At 43.2% G+C, this 18,499-nt stretch overlaps 3 protein-coding genes across 3 annotated transcripts in view; 2 read left to right on the forward strand and 1 right to left on the reverse strand.

Annotated features, from left to right (window-relative positions):
- The window catches only part of SLC25A17 (solute carrier family 25 member 17), a 359,412-nt gene that overhangs the window by 183,779 nt on the left and 157,134 nt on the right, over positions 1-18,499 (reverse strand). The window lies entirely within an intron of this gene.
- Positions 40-382, forward strand: LOC125920367 (60S ribosomal protein L37a-like). The gene has a single exon (XM_049627575.1). It carries the CDS (start codon positions 40-42, stop codon positions 313-315), a length of 276 nt encoding a protein of 91 aa, XP_049483532.1. The 3' UTR covers positions 316-382.
- Positions 2,896-16,543, forward strand: RBX1 (ring-box 1). Its single transcript, XM_049627573.1, has 5 exons — positions 2,896-3,003; positions 4,919-4,997; positions 9,870-9,940; positions 12,944-13,029; positions 16,354-16,543. The coding sequence occupies exons 1-5, from the start codon at positions 2,926-2,928 to the stop codon at positions 16,364-16,366; spliced, it is 327 nt and encodes a 108-aa protein (XP_049483530.1). The 5' UTR covers positions 2,896-2,925; the 3' UTR covers positions 16,367-16,543.

An 18,499-nucleotide genomic window follows, 5' to 3' on the forward strand; every position in this document is an offset into this window, starting at 1 on the left:
AAATAAATAAACATTAACATTTTTTTTCCATAGGGCGACATGGCTGAACGCACCAAGAAGGTCGGAACTGTCGGTAAATACTGGACGCATTATGGTGCCTCCCTCAGGAAAATGGTGAAGAAGACTGAAATAAGCCAGCACGCCAAGTACATTTGCTCCTTCTGTGGCAAAACCAAGATGAAAAGACAAGCCGTGGGGATCTGGCATTGCGGTTCCTGCATGAAAACCATAGCGGGTGGTGTCTCTTCCTACAACACCACTTCTGTCACAGTACAGTCAGCCATCAGAGGACTGGAGGAGTTGAAAGACCAGTAGAAGCACCACCATTTGAAACATTGCTAGCCTATGATAAATGGGTTAATGTATACAACAAATTTTTTTTTCATAAAACAAAATAAATAAGAAATATATCCTGTTCAGGGATTTCAAGTGTACCTAAGTGAGAAAAATAGGGAAAAGCATGTCTACTCCATCTTCCCAGAAGTGGAAGCCCTGCCTAGCGCTTTTTAAAAGTGCACATCTGACCATGTGAGTCACTGGTTAAATTCCTTCAATGGCTTCCCATCACTAAGGATAAGGACCAAAACCCTTTGCACAGGTCTACTGAACAATCCTGCATGACCTGGCCCCTACCAGTGGTAAATGTTTAATAACCAAATTAGGGAGTAGGAAACCCTGATATGCAGCATTTGCCCATTTCCATGGTGTAAATACTACTATTATGGCCAATTTCAAGCTACTAACATGAAATTGCTAAATACAGAATTGGAAAGATGTGAACAATGGACTCTTGCACATCATTACAGACCCATTTTTATCACTCTCTTTGTCACCATGTCACCGTCTCTATGTCACTGTTAGTCCCTTCCCCTAATTTAAACCATCCAACAACTTCCCATAACATCTGCAAATAAGATCCCTACCTGTGATCTGGCCTCTCTCTCTGCCCGTCTGTCTGACATCTCTTACCACACTCTCCTTGCTTGATAAGCTTCAAATTTGTTCTCTCAACACATGCTGACCCTACCTACACTGTATTGTTACCAATAAACAAAACAACAACAAATCCCCTCTCTTGGTGAGGACACACAACAATAAATCCAATGAGTTAGTAAATGTACCTTTTTTTTTTTTTTATGAAGAAAACATATTAAATGAATGGATAACAGATCATGCAGGATCTTTTAGGCCCTTGTAAGGACTTCAGCTGAAATGTCACTCCTCATAGAGGCCTTTCCTAATCACCCAATTTAATGTTGTCTCCGTTTCCCCTCAATTTCATGACCTTGTTTTGTCTCCCTAATAGCACTTCCTGGGTTTTTTTTTTTTTTAATGTATTTACCTGTGTATTATTTTCCTACTAGAAATTTGACTCCTTCATCACCATGTCTCTCTTATTTATAAAAGAACCTTGTACATACTCAATGAATTCGTTTAATGAAGGATAAATATGCCCTCAATACCTTAATTTACTATGGGTTTATCGTATTCCGCAGGGGCCGTTGAGAACACAATAAATTAGATGATAGAAATCTCAACATGGAACTATCACTCTAACAAAACTTGGGCTAAGAAAAACTTTGTAGGGTTCCTATAATGTTTTAAGGTCTCACACAATTTTTCTCTTTCCGAGTCTGGCTAAAGTTATGGTTTTCACGGATTTGTTGTTCCTGTTTATGACTAAGACAAGGAAACAAATCACAGTCCTTCCGGTTTGGCAATGCAGTCAACACATTTTATTACCTTCCAATTTTCTTTTAAGAGAAAATGTGAGATTTCAAATAAGCTAATACAAGATTTAAGAGGGATCTAGCGGAATCGTACCTCCGCATGGTTAGAGATTCTAAAAGGAGGGTCTGGGTCTAGAAATGGGAAGGTGACGTAAAGTACAGGTGCTTTGGCTGTAAAGGAAGGTCCCGAAAGAATAAATGGTCAAATGCTTCACACACACACACACACACACACACACACACAATTCAAGACGTACAGCGACTGCATTTGTGACTACAGAGCAAGAAGCCAAAGAGGACCGAAAACAGGGAGAAAAGTCCCCATTGTTAGATGACCAACTGAGGAATGGGAGCGATGTGCTCAAGTGTGTGAAGTTGAAACCGTGTACTTGAACCAAAGGCCATTCTAGCACGGACTGGCGTTTCGGGCAGGCTGGAGATGGCATCTCCCAGGCTCCTAAGCCTCCTCCGCCTTTTTCGGGTGGGCAGGTTAAGGCACGACTGGAGAATGCCTGCACAGTGGGGCCCTGGACAGGTCATTCGGGGAGATCCCGTCTCCCCGTCGAAGCCTGAGCATTTCCCGAACTGGAATCAGGAACCAAACGGTGCCTGGGCCCGGCTCTCCCAGGGAGGCTGCACGTCGGGCCTGGCTCGGAAGTGGGTCGGGACCTGCGACACCACGGGGTCCCGGTTTCGGCAGCAGAAGGCGGGGCGCCCACCCTCGACCCTTCCCCGGCGGAACGCTGCGGAACACCAGCCGGCACTGGAGCGCTGCGGCGGCGGGGAAGCCGGGGCGGGGCCGGGGCGGCAGGTCGCGGCCGAAGCGGAGGAAGCGGCCGCCGCCCCAGCTGAGGGAGTGTGGCCGGGGGCTTCCCGCGGGAAGACGACGAGAGGTAGTCTCTCGAGCGCTTCTAGCCCTCTTGAGCACGTCGGCTCGACCCCGCCCGGCCCCGCCCCAGCCACCGCCTCTTCCACAGCCGACGCAGGGGCCGGGCGGTGGGAGGGGAGGGAGGGACCTGCGCTAGCGCCTTTAAGGGGCGTGGCCACATACTCCGCCCCCCCACGCCCCTCGCGCGCCAGTAAGGGGAGGGGTGCGGGAGGAGGCGCCAGGGCGGGAGGGGGGGTGGAGGGGGAGAGCCAGGCGTGCGCTGATGCGCAGGCGCAGTGGCCGGACGACAGACCGTGTGTTTCCAAAATGGCGGCAGCGATGGATGTGGATACCCCGAGCGGCACCAACAGCGGCGCGGGCAAGAAGCGCTTTGAAGTGAAAAAGGTTGGGTCTCGCCAGCGCCTTCCTCAGGGAAGCTAGAGAGGCGCGGATCTGGCTGGCAGGCCCGAGGATGACCAAGGCGCGGAGGAAAGGGCTTCATTGCAGGGCGTTCCTGGGACCGGGTACCAGAAAAGGAAGCTGGGGGGCGGGTCTTAGAGTTGATCGGCGTGACTGCGGCCCACTGCCAATGGCAGTGTTGGTTTCGCCTGGAGTCTGAGGGACCAATCACGGATGTGCTTATTGAGATGCTCGGGGTTGCGACTTGGCTAAGGGAGCCAAGCGCCTGAGCTGTCACTGGAGGGGTGGAGGGGTGGGGAGGAGTGGGTGGGGTGGATAGAAGGGGGAGTCGGAGCGATGCGGTGGGTGGAGGATGGGGGCAGTGCGGCGAAAGCCGGGACCTGAGTTCCTACCGCATTGGAGGCCTCTGAGGAGCCCGGCTGGTGATCTCCTTGCCCCGCCCCTTCCCGAAGCTCGGGGTCTCTCTGACTCTGAGGGACCCCAAACCGTTCCTCGACTAATCGAGGCCTCCCTTAGCCCTCTCTCTAGCCTTCGCCCCCTCCGAGTTAAAGTGTCGCCAGTCTAACAACTCTTGGTTCTTCTAAGAGGTCTGTTGGTCAGTCATACAGCCGCCCCAGTCCTGTGGTGATAATCCAGAATCCCTCTGTCCAAAAAAAAAAAAAAAAAAAAAAAAAAAAACATGGTGGAATTTGTTAGAAAATGCGAGCCCAAACGTTGTGTCATTTAGGAAGGGTTGAGTACTAGTGGCGAACGACCGGGTGAAAGTGGGGAAGCAAAAACGTGGAACGTGTCTTTTTGCATGAAATGCCTTACAGTGGGTTTGCCAACAGTTGGGGAGAAAAGTACCGATTCCCACATAATATAAAATAAATCTGTTCAAATGAAGACTCTGAAATAGGGAAGATGTTATTCCTGGAACATCTGGCTGAACACTGACAATATTCCCCCTCCCAGTGCTTTTTGGTGTTTCATTGTGGGCACTGCATGCTCAGTTACAGCCAGCAGCCATATTGAAGAATAGAAATAGGGGTGTTTTTTTTTCCCTTCAAGTTGAAGGTGTCGGCTGAAAAGTGCTGGAGAAGTTTAGACACGGAGAATTGGGTTTGAACGAGCTGAAGGTTTTGGAAGTGGCACCAAATTAGTGGATGAAAAGGGAGTTTGGGAATCTTTATAATTGCAGAAGCCAAAAGGCTGAATTACTTAAATAGTGCTTTTAGATAAACTCTTGATTGGAATTATCTTAACTAAATATGAGTCTGAGCATGTAAGCGGTGAGAACATCAGTTTATTTAACGGTAGGACCTAGACAAAATTCTAGTGAATTCTAGAGTTCGTTGTGAAATAATCTTGTGTGATTTAAGTGATGACCTTGTTCTGTGTACTGACACTGGGTAGTTATCCAGCTTATCCCACGATTACCCATTTTATGATCCAATCATCATCTTAGTCCATTCTGTTCCTAGCTTTCACCTCCCTCCTCATGCTTGCAAAGTTGCCTTGAAAAGCAGATACTGATCTATGCAGAAATTGAGCTCTTCAGGAGAAACCTGTACAGAAATTCGAGTTTGGGCTTATTAAACCTAAAACAGGCACTTAAAAATTATTCCTCATCTCTTACATTGATATTGTCGATTAAATTATTTTAAGCTGTAGGAAAAAATAAAGATGACTCCTTAATTTCTGTGTTCATATACTCAACCTTTTGGAGAATGGGTGAGCGTACGTGTAGCCTGCTGTTGCCCTCTGATAAAATAAGAGTCATGTAATATCCCCAAACTCTTGTGTTTGGTGGTCTTTGTGACCACAGAGGGGTTAACTGCAGCCGCAGTGTGCAATCCTAAGAGTGTGCGTGCCTGTGTTACAAGGAGAGTGTCTTGTTCCCCCCTTTTTCTCTTTGCAGTGGAATGCAGTAGCTCTCTGGGCCTGGGATATTGTGGTTGATAACTGTGCCATCTGCAGGAACCACATCATGGATCTTTGTAAGTAATTGGAGGAGGATGGGAGGAGATTGAGAAGGTTACAGAGATTGTGGCTATCTTGATGTGACCGGTTTTTTTCTTCACAAGGAGATATAAAGCACAGTCAGAACACTTGGTGTCTTCTGCATCTAGTCCATTGGTATGTTTGAAATAGAGTAGATTTAACGATATCCTGGAGGCATACTCATCTCTCAGAATAAATCTACTCAATCTAAAGATGGCAAGCACACATTTAGAATGAATTGTGGACACAGAGGCACTGTAGATTATTCCTCTATATTTCCGATCTCATACCCAGACTCAAAGGCAAAAATAGTGAAAGGGAGAAAATAAACTTTGAGCTAAAATATTCTATCAAAGCTAGTTTTTGCTTGGCAAGATTTATAAAGAAAAGAAGCCAAAGAAGTAAGGAATTCAATGTTAGCCCCAAAGTTTAGAGAACATTGCTGCCAACATCTAAATAGGCAACTAATTGCACTAAAGAAATTCTGTTTAAATCTCCTACAGATTCCATCACACGTAGTAGCCAATACATGGGGGATTTGATTATAGCTGTTGATGGACTAAGTATCCTTATAGTAATAGGAGCGAGAATATTGATCATGTCAGGAACAGCCGAGGTTACTTTTTCATCCAGGTGCTAAAATGGTCTGTTAGTGAGATCAGATACAAGCAAAGAAATTTCAGCTTTCTCCAGTTGAAATTATAGGCACTCAGTTTGAAAATCACTCACCTCGTCTCCAGCTTCATCTCGTACCACTCTCCTGCTCACTATGGGAGTTTCTCTGGCTTACTTTTCATTCTTGAAGTGTCCATGCTCTCTTTTAGAGCCCTTACATATCCTGTTCCCTCTGCCTGGAATATTCTCCCTCTTCTCCCCACTACCTTTGTCTAACCCGTTAGTCTCCAGTCTAAATATGAGCCGCAAATGCCAAGTACATACATAATTTAAAATTTTCTGGTACCCACATTAAAATAAAAAGAAACCGATGATTTGTACTTATTTATCCTGCTATATCCAGAATATTTTCATTTCAATATGTAAGTAATATTTTAAAGTGAACTATTTTACTTTTTTTTTTTTTTTGGTACTAAGTCTTTGAAATGTATTTTACACTTCGAGCACATCTCATTTCAGACTAGCCACATATCAAGTGTTCAGTAGCCACATGAGGCTAGCGGTTACTTTATTGGGAAATGCAAAACTAATCCATAGCTGGTCTTTAGATCTCACCTTAAACTTGCTCAGAAATGTTTTCCTAACCATACTTACATATATACAGGCTATGACAGTTCTGATAATATTCCAACCACCTCCTATAGTTTCCTTTGTAGTAGCTATTTAATTTAGTTAGTTCTTGATCATTTACTGCTAAATCGCAGCATCTAGCATAGTGTCCAGTACATAATAGGTTCTCACTAAATACTTGCTCTATGAATAATAAAAATACAAAGTAGGGGAATAGTGTGTGATTGTTGCAACTTGGAAAGCACCAGTCAAGTAACATGTGTGGTAGTTTATTGCCTTTGGTTTCTTTGAGTTTTGACCCTGTTTACCTTCTCACACAACAGCAGATAGCAGCTACCATGATGTTTAATAGAGATAGAAGGAACCCATCACGGAGAAACACATGCACAGTTTTAAATGTGTTTGGGTGGGGTCTTTGATTATATGTTTGCCAATTTTGTTGCCGTGCATTTTCACAAGTAGTTGTGCCCAAAGCAAATTTTATTTTCTTTGGGCTCTCTTCTATAAATAGTTAATGATTTCAAATAACACTGCTTTTGTTTTTTGTTTTTTTTCTATACTTAAGTCATTTTGTGTCTTTCTGGATGCAAGAGAATGTACTTCTTGGGAGGACCACAACAGACAAAGGCCACTGATATTCTGACTTAGAGTGGAACATTTGAGGGATCAGTGTAGGTCTTCAGTTAGATGCCTACTGGCTTTATCATTTATTTTAAATGTTAGCTGAAGCAGTAGAATATGAAACTCTTTTTTTTTTTTTTTTAAGTAAGCTCCATACCTGATGTGGGTCTTGAACTCATGACCCTGAGATTAAGGGTCACATGCTCTACCAACTGAGTCAGCCAGGTGCCTGAGAATATTGAACTCTTATAACAAAAAATTATGAAAGTGTGTTTAAGTCATGTCTTTTTTTTTTAATTGAGAAGTTTATTATTTTTTAAATTATTTTTAAATTTTTTATTTTAATTCCAGTTAGTTAATACGCAGTGTTCTGTTAGTTTCAGGTGACAATATAGTGATTCAACAGTTCTATACATCACCCTGTGCTCATCATGACAAGTAAACTCCTCAATCCTCATCACCTATTTAACTCATCTTCCCACTCTCCTCCCCTCTAGTAACCATCAGATTATTCTCTAGACTGAAGAACCCTGTTTTCAAGTCATGTCTTTTATTCATTCAGTGAATACTCATATCCTGGGCATTTTGATAAGATAAAAACAGTGACTGAGATCAAGCCTTTACCCTTAAGAAACATACCCTTTTGTTTATTACAAACACTAAAGAGTAATCTGGTAGCTACAACTGGGCTTGTCTTCCATTAGAAAATAAATGGATTATGATCCTTGTAAAAGGACTTTTTGTTAAAGCTGAAAATAAGAATCTTGATTTAACAATGGCCATTTTCTAATAAAGTCTGGCATTAAATGAATGATTATATATACAGCTGTAAATAAATAAGAGTGATTATGGCTGTGCCCCGGTTGGATTCTTCCATAAAGCATTCTTGGTCTGAAGACTTCCTCTTTTAAGTCAAAATTGATACTGCGTGCCCTCTTACAGCTTTGTATTTATTTTACATTGCTCCGTTTCTTGGTTGTTCTAAAAATACACAGTCTGCTAGGTGTTATTTTCTCCATTACCTCAGGTAATTTTGTTCCAGATGAAAAGGGCATCCAGAAGGGCTTAGACCCAGCCTTTGCTGGGAGAAGTTAGCCTCTTCCTAAACCACATGTCCATGCCTGTTTTGAAAGTGTGAAATCTGTCCAAGATGAAGCCTTTGCTTCCCTAGCAGTCCTTTGGTGGTAATGCTCTTGTATTGAAGTTTAAAAGTCCCTAAGCTTTATGTATCACATGCAGTAAGCTTCTGCCTTTGCAGGGGTATGACAGGAACCTATTATGTGCTGCTTGATTGTCTGCTCTAGGCTGACAGTAAACAGTTTCCCTGTTTAAATGAACTACTCAACTCCTATACTCACTCTGCACCAACAGCTCCAGAACATTTCCTATTCGAGAACATTTTACACTCATATTTAGTAATTTCCCATGCCATATCCGTTCTTATTTGGCATTCTAAATTGCAATCCTCTTCCTCCTATATATTTTTGTTCTTTGTTAGGAATTGTCAGGTAAAGAATACATATGTATTTGCTCCCCATTTTCTCTGTAGAAATGGGTTTTGTTTGCTTATTCAAGTACCAAGAGTACTTTGGACTTGGCATAGAAAGACAGAGTCCCTTAAAAATACCTTGACCTGGAGAAATTTAAACATGATAATGTACTTGGAAACAGTTGTTATTTATTTAAATAATTATGCCTCTTATTTAGCTGATTTCATAATACATTGTTCTCATCTAAGTGAGAGGATCCAACTTGAAGAACATCAGATTTTGTTTTCTCTCCTTTTGAATATGGTAGTGCAGTCACAGGGCCAGTAAATCCTTGAATATACTGCACAGATCCTAGATTGTCCAGTCCTATCAAAGGGAAAATCCAGTTACTCTCTTTAGGGTGAATGTGGATAGCAGGAGGAAGTTCTGTGATTTTAGATCCTTTGCCTTTCATATTTTTGAAGGGTGGAGAAAAACCCATATGGTATATCTCTTCCCCTAAGACCAAATATACCCATTCAAATCTCATCATTATTTGCCTACAGTTTTACTGTTTTCCACCGATGGAAGTTTGAAGTAATTGTCTCCTATTAAACAGTCTTTCCTGAACCTTTTTACTCTTCAAATGGGAGACTCCATTTAGTTACCACCTTCAGAGACCGCAAATGATACATTAGTAATTCTTGTTCCTTGAATATTTATCCCCAGTAGAGTTTTACTCATCAGTTCTTGATCTCAGATTTGTATTCTATTTCAATTCCCCTCTCTTCCCCTTCTATGAAATTGGTACTTGGGTATATTTGCTGTAGTTTGCTCTATGTAGTCACCAGACAAAATCACCTCCGAGGTAGTAAGCATCACCAAGTCGTGTGCCCCAAATCTCTAACCCATTGGCCTTACAGATTTGCTTTGCTTCACAGTGTTTTAAAGACTTTTGAGTTTTGCTGCTTTCACATAGCATATGCTACGGTTTGCCACAGGCCTCTTCTCTCTCCTTTATTTTGCTTCTGTCCCAGTTCACACGTCTGCCTGACCCCTCTAGGGACTGAAGCTTGTTGCCCAGCTATGCCTTCTTGTTGTGAGGGCCTGCGAGACAGCATCTGCCGAGAGTAGGGAGAAGATGCCAGTTCTCAGAACAGGCAGAATTACGAGGTAGCTTTAAGAATTTACTAAATTTCCCAAATTAGGAGTAATCACTTTCATTTGGACAGGTCAGGTTATGATGAGAACTAAAATGTGCCTTTTCCTTCATAACTCAGTCTGTGAACAAGGATAGGAAATCATTGCAGAGCAAACTGTTAGGTCACATCTCTGCCTTCTGTGCTTCACCCCTTTTTTGTACTCATTCAAAAACAATTATAACTAGTTAACCACTTGAGATTTTGTTCAGGTTTGTACCACCCTCGCCCCCGCCCAAATCATGTCCTTTTGTAATTGTGCAGGGAGGGCTGCTATGGACTGAAGGGTCATTGCTCCTGAGGTCCAGTGATCCTGTCGTTCTTCTTCCCGCAGGCATAGAATGTCAAGCTAACCAGGCGTCTGCTACTTCGGAAGAGTGCACTGTTGCGTGGGGAGTCTGTAATGTAAGGAAACATCTTTCCCTATCAGCATGGCATGTAAACATATTACTACTTTTCCTGCTTTGCCAGTCTTGAAAATAACTAGGAAAAAAATGACTAGCCCACCTTTCTCCCAAAAGGTATACAAATAATAAAAAAGATTTTAAATCTTTGTACTATTCACCTGTTACAGATGAAAAATTACTACTTATTGCAGGGGCACCATATTGTCTTAATTATAAAGCGGACCCACTTTTGTTAGCGCTTTGGGGATCCGTCTTTGGGAATTGCCTTCAAAGCCTGTGGCAGTGTTTGGAATATTCTCCTGTTGGTAGAAATCCTTACCTTCCGAACAGATTTTTTTTTTTTCGTTAAAGTGCTAGATACCTTGTGGAACTAAGTTTGGTGAATAAATTGATATTCAAGGGCCTGCGTGTGTTTTAAAGTATGGCAAATGTACTAAGTTGGGATTTTGTTTTAACATGGCTCATGCCAGAAATGTTTTGTCCAGCATCATTGGACAGAATGTACAGCCTTCCATGGTGTGACAGCTGTGAAGGATAACAGCATCAAATATGTTATTTCTAGCATGTGTTAAAAATTCATCTGTAGAGCCATATAGTCCTAGGCACGGGAGCTAAAATTGTCCTGTCCGAGCCTCCTGTGCCAAGGGGACAGAGGAACTTCAGCTCCCAGCATGGCACAGGCCTAAGAGTCTCTGGAGTCAGACCCCCATTCCCTGTCCTGGACTCACTTGCTAAGTGACTTCCAAGCAAGGTATTTGACATCCCTAAGCCTGGGCTCCCTCATGTAGGCACAGAGTTATAAACAGGATGAAATGATTTTCTTCTGCCACATAGTAGACATAAGTATTTGTTGAATAAATATATATAAATACAAATTTGGGGTGTTGGTGGTTACTGAGCAGATGGCAGCTGTCAGTACTTTTCCCCATCAGGCTGAGGCTCTCCCCTCCCCGCTCCCCCAAGCCCCGTGCCTTGAGGTGCACCTTCTGAATTCTGCCAGGGCCCTTTGAGGAGTTTCACAGTAGCCTGTAGTGGCCAGGGGATGCCTTTGTTGTCTATGGGGATAAAGAAATAAAACATAATCTGGTTCCTTGCTCTGCCTGACATTCAGGCATGTACTAAAAGCCATGTTATTTTTTTGGTGGAAGGAAAAGGGAGTGAAGTTGCCCTTAAATTTGGCTACAGACAGCCTAGCTCAGGGAGCCTGCCATAAGGGAGAGCTGGCACGGTGCGGCAGAAACCTTCGGACTAATGCTGGCTTCTAGTTCTGGGTCTTCTCGCCAGCTCCGTGAATTGGCAAGTCCCGCGATTTGTCTGGGTTTCGCTTCCCTGTCTGCACGATGAAGGTAATAATACCTGTCCCGATTGCTCTGAGGCTCCAGTTAGGTGATACGTGTTAGCATCTTCTGTAAAGTGTAAAGCACTGGTCAGCGTACTTTAAGACTGCTAAACATACCCATGAGCAGACCTTAGGTCATGAACAGGAAGAAAGTTGGGACCAGGTGGTCCAGCGATTGCTGTCACCTGCCACACAGCCTCTTTCCCTCCATCTTCTGCGGTAGCTGCAGCGTACAGGGACCCGATGCCTGATGGGGGAGGGGGGACATGGAGAGAGGGGTCTTGAATACTCTTAGGTGTCCCTGCCACCTGGTCATTGAGAAAAATGCCTCCGCCTTCTGCTTTTTAGAAATTTTGTTTCTTCTCTTTTTTACAAAGAGCTGCGTGAGGGTTAGGGAGTGGTGCGAAAGGGATCGCATGAAAGCTCTCACTCTGGGAAAGTATTTGTCCTGTTGAGCATCCATGGCGTACTAGCTGTGGGTTCCACTTTTAGTTACTGAATTCTGTTCTTGTCTTTATCAGAAGACAACGCACGTGATAATAATCCACTCAGTGACTCTTCTTGAAGTTCCATGCATGTTTTGGTAGCCTTGCTGACCAGATTTCAAGGCTGCTATTAAGTCAAGTTTGTGAAAGTTTTCATTATTTTGTCAGGGTGCCCACATTACTCCCCTGTCCCCCACCTGAGCCAGCCCCTCACAGGCGAGAGGAAACCACACCTGCTGCTGCTGTCTTACCACTCTGCTCCCGGAGAGGGAGGAGAGCAAAGGTCCAGGCAGTGGTGGTGTGGTTAGTGTCTACATGTCATTAACCCACTGCGTGCAGCTTTTCCTTTCCCCCAAACCTGAAAGCCGCCTCGTAGCTCTCTGTCAGTTACCAGCTTTCTTAGTATTCTTGCCGTTTTATTTCTTGCCTCGATCACGAAATAAACCATTTGATGCTCCTTCAGCTGCTTGTATGCAGTTTGTCCGTCATCATTCTTCCTTTTACCCTAATTTTCTATCTCTTTCCTTTTTAAAAGGACATGCCTCACCCCTTAAAGGCTTCCTGAGTACTGAGCTATTGTAATATCAGTACATCTTTGAGCAAATCTGGAAATGAGGTCCTTGGAACAGAGTTGAGCTGGGTGTGGGAAGATTGGGGAAGTGCCTGTCTCAGCTCTGGGTGGGTGGCAGTGGCAGCGTGCTACCCCAGGCTGAGGAAAAAGACGCTGCTCCTGGGGTCCCCATTCTCCAAGATGGGGGAGGGGCAGTTGGGGACCACGCAGGGGGAAGTTTCAAATCTGCGTGTGCTCAAGGGCTCCCGGCTTGTGTCTGAGGAAAGTACAGGAAAGTAGAAGCCTTCCCTTATAGCCAAATAAGACCAGGAGGCCACATTCCACCTTCCCTTAAGGGAAGGGGAGAGAGCATACCGGTAGACCATGTACCGTGCTTCCTAAGTAGTTTCTTCTTTCAGTGGTTACAACATTTTTAACAGATGTTTCAGTGAACATGGCCTGTACCTGACCACGGCGTAAGCAGTTGTTGACCTTTTGCCTCCCGTTGTTGTCTCCCATTGCTCTCCAGCCCCATGTGTCACCACTCCAGTGCCCCTGAGACGTATTATCAGTGGATGGCCAAGCCCGCACAGGATGATTTTTAATAAAATGTGTCTTTTCTTCCAGCATGCTTTTCACTTCCACTGCATCTCTCGCTGGCTCAAAACACGGCAGGTGTGTCCGTTGGACAACAGAGAGTGGGAATTCCAAAAGTAGGTGTCTCTGGCTGTTTTGACGTTGTAAGACTGGGTTTTATGGTCCGTGCCCTTCTTTGACTCACCCCAGGCTGGAGGGCGCATAGTCTCAGAAGATGGACACATGAAACATACCTTGTTTTACAGACTAACTTTTGATTAAGCAAGGACTCATCTGTGAGGAAAATGCACCAAGGGGTGGCATCCTAGAGTGTGCCAGCTCCCAGGGTCTGTGAAAGTAGAATATAGGAGAATCTGCTAACTATTAAATATTTGCAGAATCACATCCATAATAAGGATCCAGGGGCTCACCAATGTCAGGTATCTTTCCTTTGGGCTAGAATTACATCCACCGATCCTGTTTCATTGGTTTATCTCATGCTGATTAATTCTGATATAGTATTTACGGTTATATCGACTAAATTATTATATAAATAGAACATGACATGGTAGATTTTTTAAAATTCAAATAGTCAAGAGGGCATACCAGAAAAAATTAGTTTCCCACCTTAGACTCCTAATCCCAGTCTCACAGGTGACCGTCAGCTTCTTAGTACTTCTGACTATCCACACGCATGCTTGCATGTACACGGGTAGATATACATGTATAATTTTAATATAAATATGAGCATCCTACATAGTAATTCACCTTGCCTTTTCATTTCATACATTTTAGAGTTAGTTTTTCTATATCCACATATATCCTTTCTGATGGTTGCATTTTTTTATGTTGATGTACCATAATTTATTTAATCAGTCCCCGTTGATAGACGTTTGGGTTTCAAATTTTTCACTGTTAGTATGTAGGGATGAACATCCTTACACATGAATCTTTGTGAATATATGCGTGTATATTTGTAGCAGTAGTTCCTAAAAGAGGACTTTCTGGGTAAAGAATGTGTACCTTCTTTATTTTTTATTTTTTTATTTAAAAAACATTTTTTTTAATGTTCATTTAGTTTTGAGAGAGAGACAGCAAGCTGGGGTCGGGGGGGATGCAGAGAGAGGGGAACAGAAGATCTGAAGCGGGCTCTGCACTAACAGCACAAAGCCAGAGTTCAACGTGAGGCTCGAGCTCACGAACCGTAAGATCATGACCCGAGCCAAAGTTGATGCTTACCCAAGTGAGCCACCCAAGCACCCCCCCCCATTTTTTATTTTTGATATTGTCAGATTTTCCTTTCCCAAGAATGCATTCTAATTGACGCTCCCTCTAAACAATGCAACAGAATGCCCCCTTCTCCGTTTCCTGTCAACGCTCTCTTATGGTACTTTGCCACCTTCACTAGTCTGATAGTTGAAAACTAGTATTCAGTTGCCTTTTCTGAATTTTGAGTGAGATTGGGCTACTCCTCATGTTTTTATGCCTCTTTTTCTGTGAATTGCCCTTTTTTGTTGCTGTTGAGTTTTTGATCCTTTTCTTTATCAAATTTTTTATGAGAAAGGGGGTTTTTATTTAAACGTGAGTTTTGATTAACAGGATATAATGAGATTTATAAAACAAAAATTGGGATTCTTTAGTTTGTTAAATGTTTAGAAATCCGTTATTGGTACAGATATTTTGCTTTTAGACCTATTTATTTGGTAAAGAATTTTGGAACTCTTACCCAATGCATGTTCATTTTTTAAGAAACCTGTCAAATACTCAGTGTTTAACTCCTACCATTGTTCTTCATTCAGCATGCATAATGTGTAAGATGTAAAAACATATGAGACAGTCCTTCCCCCTCCTTAGGGAGCTTGCATTCTGTGTAAAACCATGAAGTCATATGTATCAAGGAACTTTTCTACGTTCTGAAGAGGCCTTCATAACTGGCTCTGCCCTGGAGCAGGCTCCAAATTCCGTTTTGGACCACAACTGTCCCATGTTTCCCATGGAATATTCCCAGGACTGAGCCTAGAAGGGGGGGCTGTGTGTGAAGAATTCCTCATGTTGGGCTCTGACAGCACCACTTTATCCCGCAGTTAACGGTACATTGGGAAAACAAATTCCTAGGGAACAAGTTGCGGCATTCTTTAATCTGATGGACAACTTCTGGGTTGCTCTACAGTCCACTAACAAACACTGGAGCTCTACCCTGTATGGAATTTGGCACAACTTTTTTCTAGACAGTATTCAAGTGGATTTCTTGTGGAAATGCAAAAAAGATCTAGTAGTCCTTTGGGCTGATCGAAGCCATGACCCAGAATTTCATTGCCCTGGGGTCCACCCATGTATCAAAGTATTTTAATCAGAGGCTAACTATTCAGAAAGAACCAGGACAGAGGCCCCTGGGTGGCTCAGTTGGTTAAGCATCTAGCTTCTGCTCAGGTCATGATTTCAAGGTACGTGGGGTCAAGCCCCACATCGGGCTCTACGCTGACAGCTCAGAGCCTGGAGCTGCTTTGGATTCTGTGTCTCCCTCTCTCTCTGCCCCTCCCCTGCTCACACTCTGTCTCTGTCTCTCTTAAAAATGAATAAAAAACATTATAAAAAAAAAAAAACAGGACAAAGATTGAGTAAGACAACAAGGAAGGATTTTTGTTCAAGAAATCCATTTATATGTAGAAGAAATTTCCCGGCCCTGTTTATTTTTATAATCTTGTTAGAGCCAATTTTTGGCTTTTGGGGAAATCAGAAACTACCTGAAATCCATACCTCTCTACCGTTCTCTTTCTGAATGTGATCAGGCTGGAAATTGGACCTGGTGATAGATTTTGAAATTGAAGGCTGTTCAATGACTATTCCCTGTATTTGCCTGAGTTAGCAGAGTTGAAGTGAAAATAGCCTGCAAGCGGAAGGGAGGCCGAGTGCTCAGGGGTGTCTGAGCCGCTGACTGGAGCCAACAGGACAGTTCCCTTTCATAGCCACCGGCTCCTACTTTTCCCTCTTGCTTCTCTAATACTGCCCAGCATATCTGGTGACTGGGAGAGTCAGGCGGGTATAGGTGAGTCCCATGGAGGGACCATCACTAAGAAAGGGATAGTAGGTAGGAGTACCCGGGTGGCTCAGTCGGTTAAGCATCCAACTCAGGTCATGATCTCACGGTTCATGGGTTCAAGCCCTATGTCGGGCCCTGTGCTGACAGCTCAGAGCCTGGATCCTGCTTTGAATTCTATGTCTCCCTCTCTCTGTACCCCTCCTCTACTTGTGCTCTGTCTCTCTTGCTTTCAAAAATAAATAATAAACATTAAAAAAAATTTTTTTTAAAGAAGGCGGTAGTAGGTAAAATGTTACAAAGGACAAAATGAGAGGGGCAGAGAAGGTTTTCATCACATTTCCTCATGTGTTTTTAGCAGATTTTATAGCCTCAAACAGGAAATTACTAAGGAATTAATAAAATGATATACTTTGTCTTTCAGGTATGGGCACTAGAAAGAAAATTCTTCCATCGAGCTCAACTGTTCTGTTATTCATTTAATGACTTGCCCTCCTGTTACTTAAGTATAAATTAGATAGAACTGTGTCTTTTCTGCTTTGTCTTTTCAGTTTGCTATTCCTGCAGCCATATTGTATTCTGTGTCAAATAAAATCCAGTTGGATTCTAGAATAGATGCTGTCTCTTGTGTATGTGAAAAAAGTGAACATAAAGGCTGGAAAGCCAGCTTTTGAAAGTGACATGTTTGTTCATTAGAGCAGAGTTGTCCTGTGAGTCTGCCGCTTGGTCACCAGAGATCCCGATCCACAGCCCGCTCGCTGATGGCAGCCTTGGGTAGGTCATCTCTCTGCTCTTCCTTTCCCTTTAGAAAACGGCTAAAAGGCATCATATGCGCACAGAGAGAGGCTTTGTAAAATGTAAAACCACTATACAAATGTTAACTTTGACCATGTGTGACATGTTGCTTTCTCTTCTTAGTTTAGAAAAATAAACCTGAAAAAATCTAATACGTAATTTTGGCCGGCGAAAGAATAATTTGTAGGCTCAAGTTGAAAATTGGTGTCACTTAGAATGGAATTGAAAAAGAGAATTCAAGTTGCCTCTGTCACCACCATCTTTTGTAATCTGTTCAAAATGTCTTAGCCATGGGGACGCCTGACTGGCTCAGTCAGTAGAGCATGCAACTCCATCTTGGTTGGGGTCATGAGTTTACGCCCCGTGTTGGGCAGAGATTAAACAAAAAAGGCTTGGCGATGAAGGAATTGCCAGTTCTAAAACTAATTCAGTGGTGATCATGTAGTCTTTAGCTGAGAAAGTCGAGTTTACTGTAGCGGTTCTCAAACAAGGGTCTGAGGACTCCTGGGGGTTCCTGGACTCTTTCAGGAGATTCATGAAGTTCCTTTTCCACTACATGTCTGTATGAGGCCAGCTTTTCCTTACAAACTTCAACCAAAGTAACGCACTGAATGAAGAAGCAGGCATGAGAATCCAGCTGTCTTCTATTAGATATAAAAGAGATATGCAGAGTGTAAAATCATGCCACTCTTCAATTTTTTTTGTTTTGAAAAATAGTGGCTTTTAATAAAAATATTTATGTTAACATGTGATGGTTTTTGTTCTTTTAATCTTTTTAATTTCTTGGTTTACATTCCATTATGGTAAATGTAGATATTTACTCACAAAAACAAAAATTCTTTGAGGTCTTCAATTTTTAAGATCATCTAGGGATCTTTAGAGTAAAAAGTTTAAGAATATCTAGGGGCGCCTGGGTGGTTCAGTCGGTTGAGGTCCGACTTCAGCTCAGGTCATGATCTCACACTCCATGAGTTCAAGCCCCGCATCGGGGCCTGGAGCCTGCTTCAGATTCTGTCTCTCTCTCTGCCCCTCCCCCAACTCATTCTCTCTCTCAAAGATGAATAAACATTAAAAATTTTTTTAAACTTTTTTAATGTTTATTGCTTAGTTTTGAGAGAGAGAGACTGACACAGCATGATCAGGGGAGGGGAGAGGGAGAGAGAGGGAGACACACAATCTGAAGCAGGCTTCAGGCTCTGAGCTGTCAGCACAGAGCCCAACATGGGGCTCAACCCCACGGACCATGAGATCACGACCTGAGTTGAAGTCGTATGCTTAACTGACTGAGCCACCCAGGCGCCCCCCAAAAAAATTTTTAAGTTTAAGAATATCTAGCTTAGTTGTTAAGAACTTTGAGGTCTTAATGAACCTGGATCAAACCCACCTTGCTCAGCTAACAGCACCAGGCACACAGCAAGCACTCACAAGGAGGTAGCTGCTACTGTTGGCTGTTAATTTAGGACCATCTCCCTCAGCAGAAGCGTCCTCTTCTAAACCCCTTTCAAGTGGTCAAACTGTGTGAATACTTCAATAGCGAACACCTTGCTTTTCACACAGATGACATTACATATCTGGGGAGATCGGCTTGAGTATTAATTAGTGCCCTAGGCTGCAGAGTACAGAGATGCAGCTTCTGCTTAGGTAAGGGAAACTTACTGGCGGGTATGAGGCTATGTAATACAACAGAAGAAAGGGCTAAGGATGCGGTTGGACCTGAGAATGGAACCAGGGAGGCACTGCTGGGATTCTCTGCCTCTCCGAGGACTCCCCTCCTG

Source organism: Panthera uncia, chromosome B4 (assembly GCF_023721935.1).
Source record: "Panthera uncia isolate 11264 chromosome B4, Puncia_PCG_1.0, whole genome shotgun sequence".
NCBI lineage: Eukaryota > Metazoa > Chordata > Mammalia > Carnivora > Felidae > Panthera > Panthera uncia.

What these genes read in the sequence shown, in the direction of transcription:
- LOC125920367 (XM_049627575.1), top strand. Translation starts at nt 40, where the DNA reads ATGGCTGAACGCACCAAGAAGGTCGGAACTGTCGGTAAATACTGGACG.
- RBX1 (XM_049627573.1), top strand. Translation starts at nt 2,926, where the DNA reads ATGGCGGCAGCGATGGATGTGGATACCCCGAGCGGCACCAACAGCGGC. An exon ending in AGCGCTTTGAAGTGAAAAAG is followed by an intron (nt 3,004 to 4,918) that starts GTTGGGTCTCGC and finishes TTCTCTTTGCAG; the next exon opens with TGGAATGCAGTAGCTCTCTG. An exon ending in TTGCGTGGGGAGTCTGTAAT is followed by an intron (nt 9,941 to 12,943) that starts GTAAGGAAACAT and finishes CTTTTCTTCCAG; the next exon opens with CATGCTTTTCACTTCCACTG.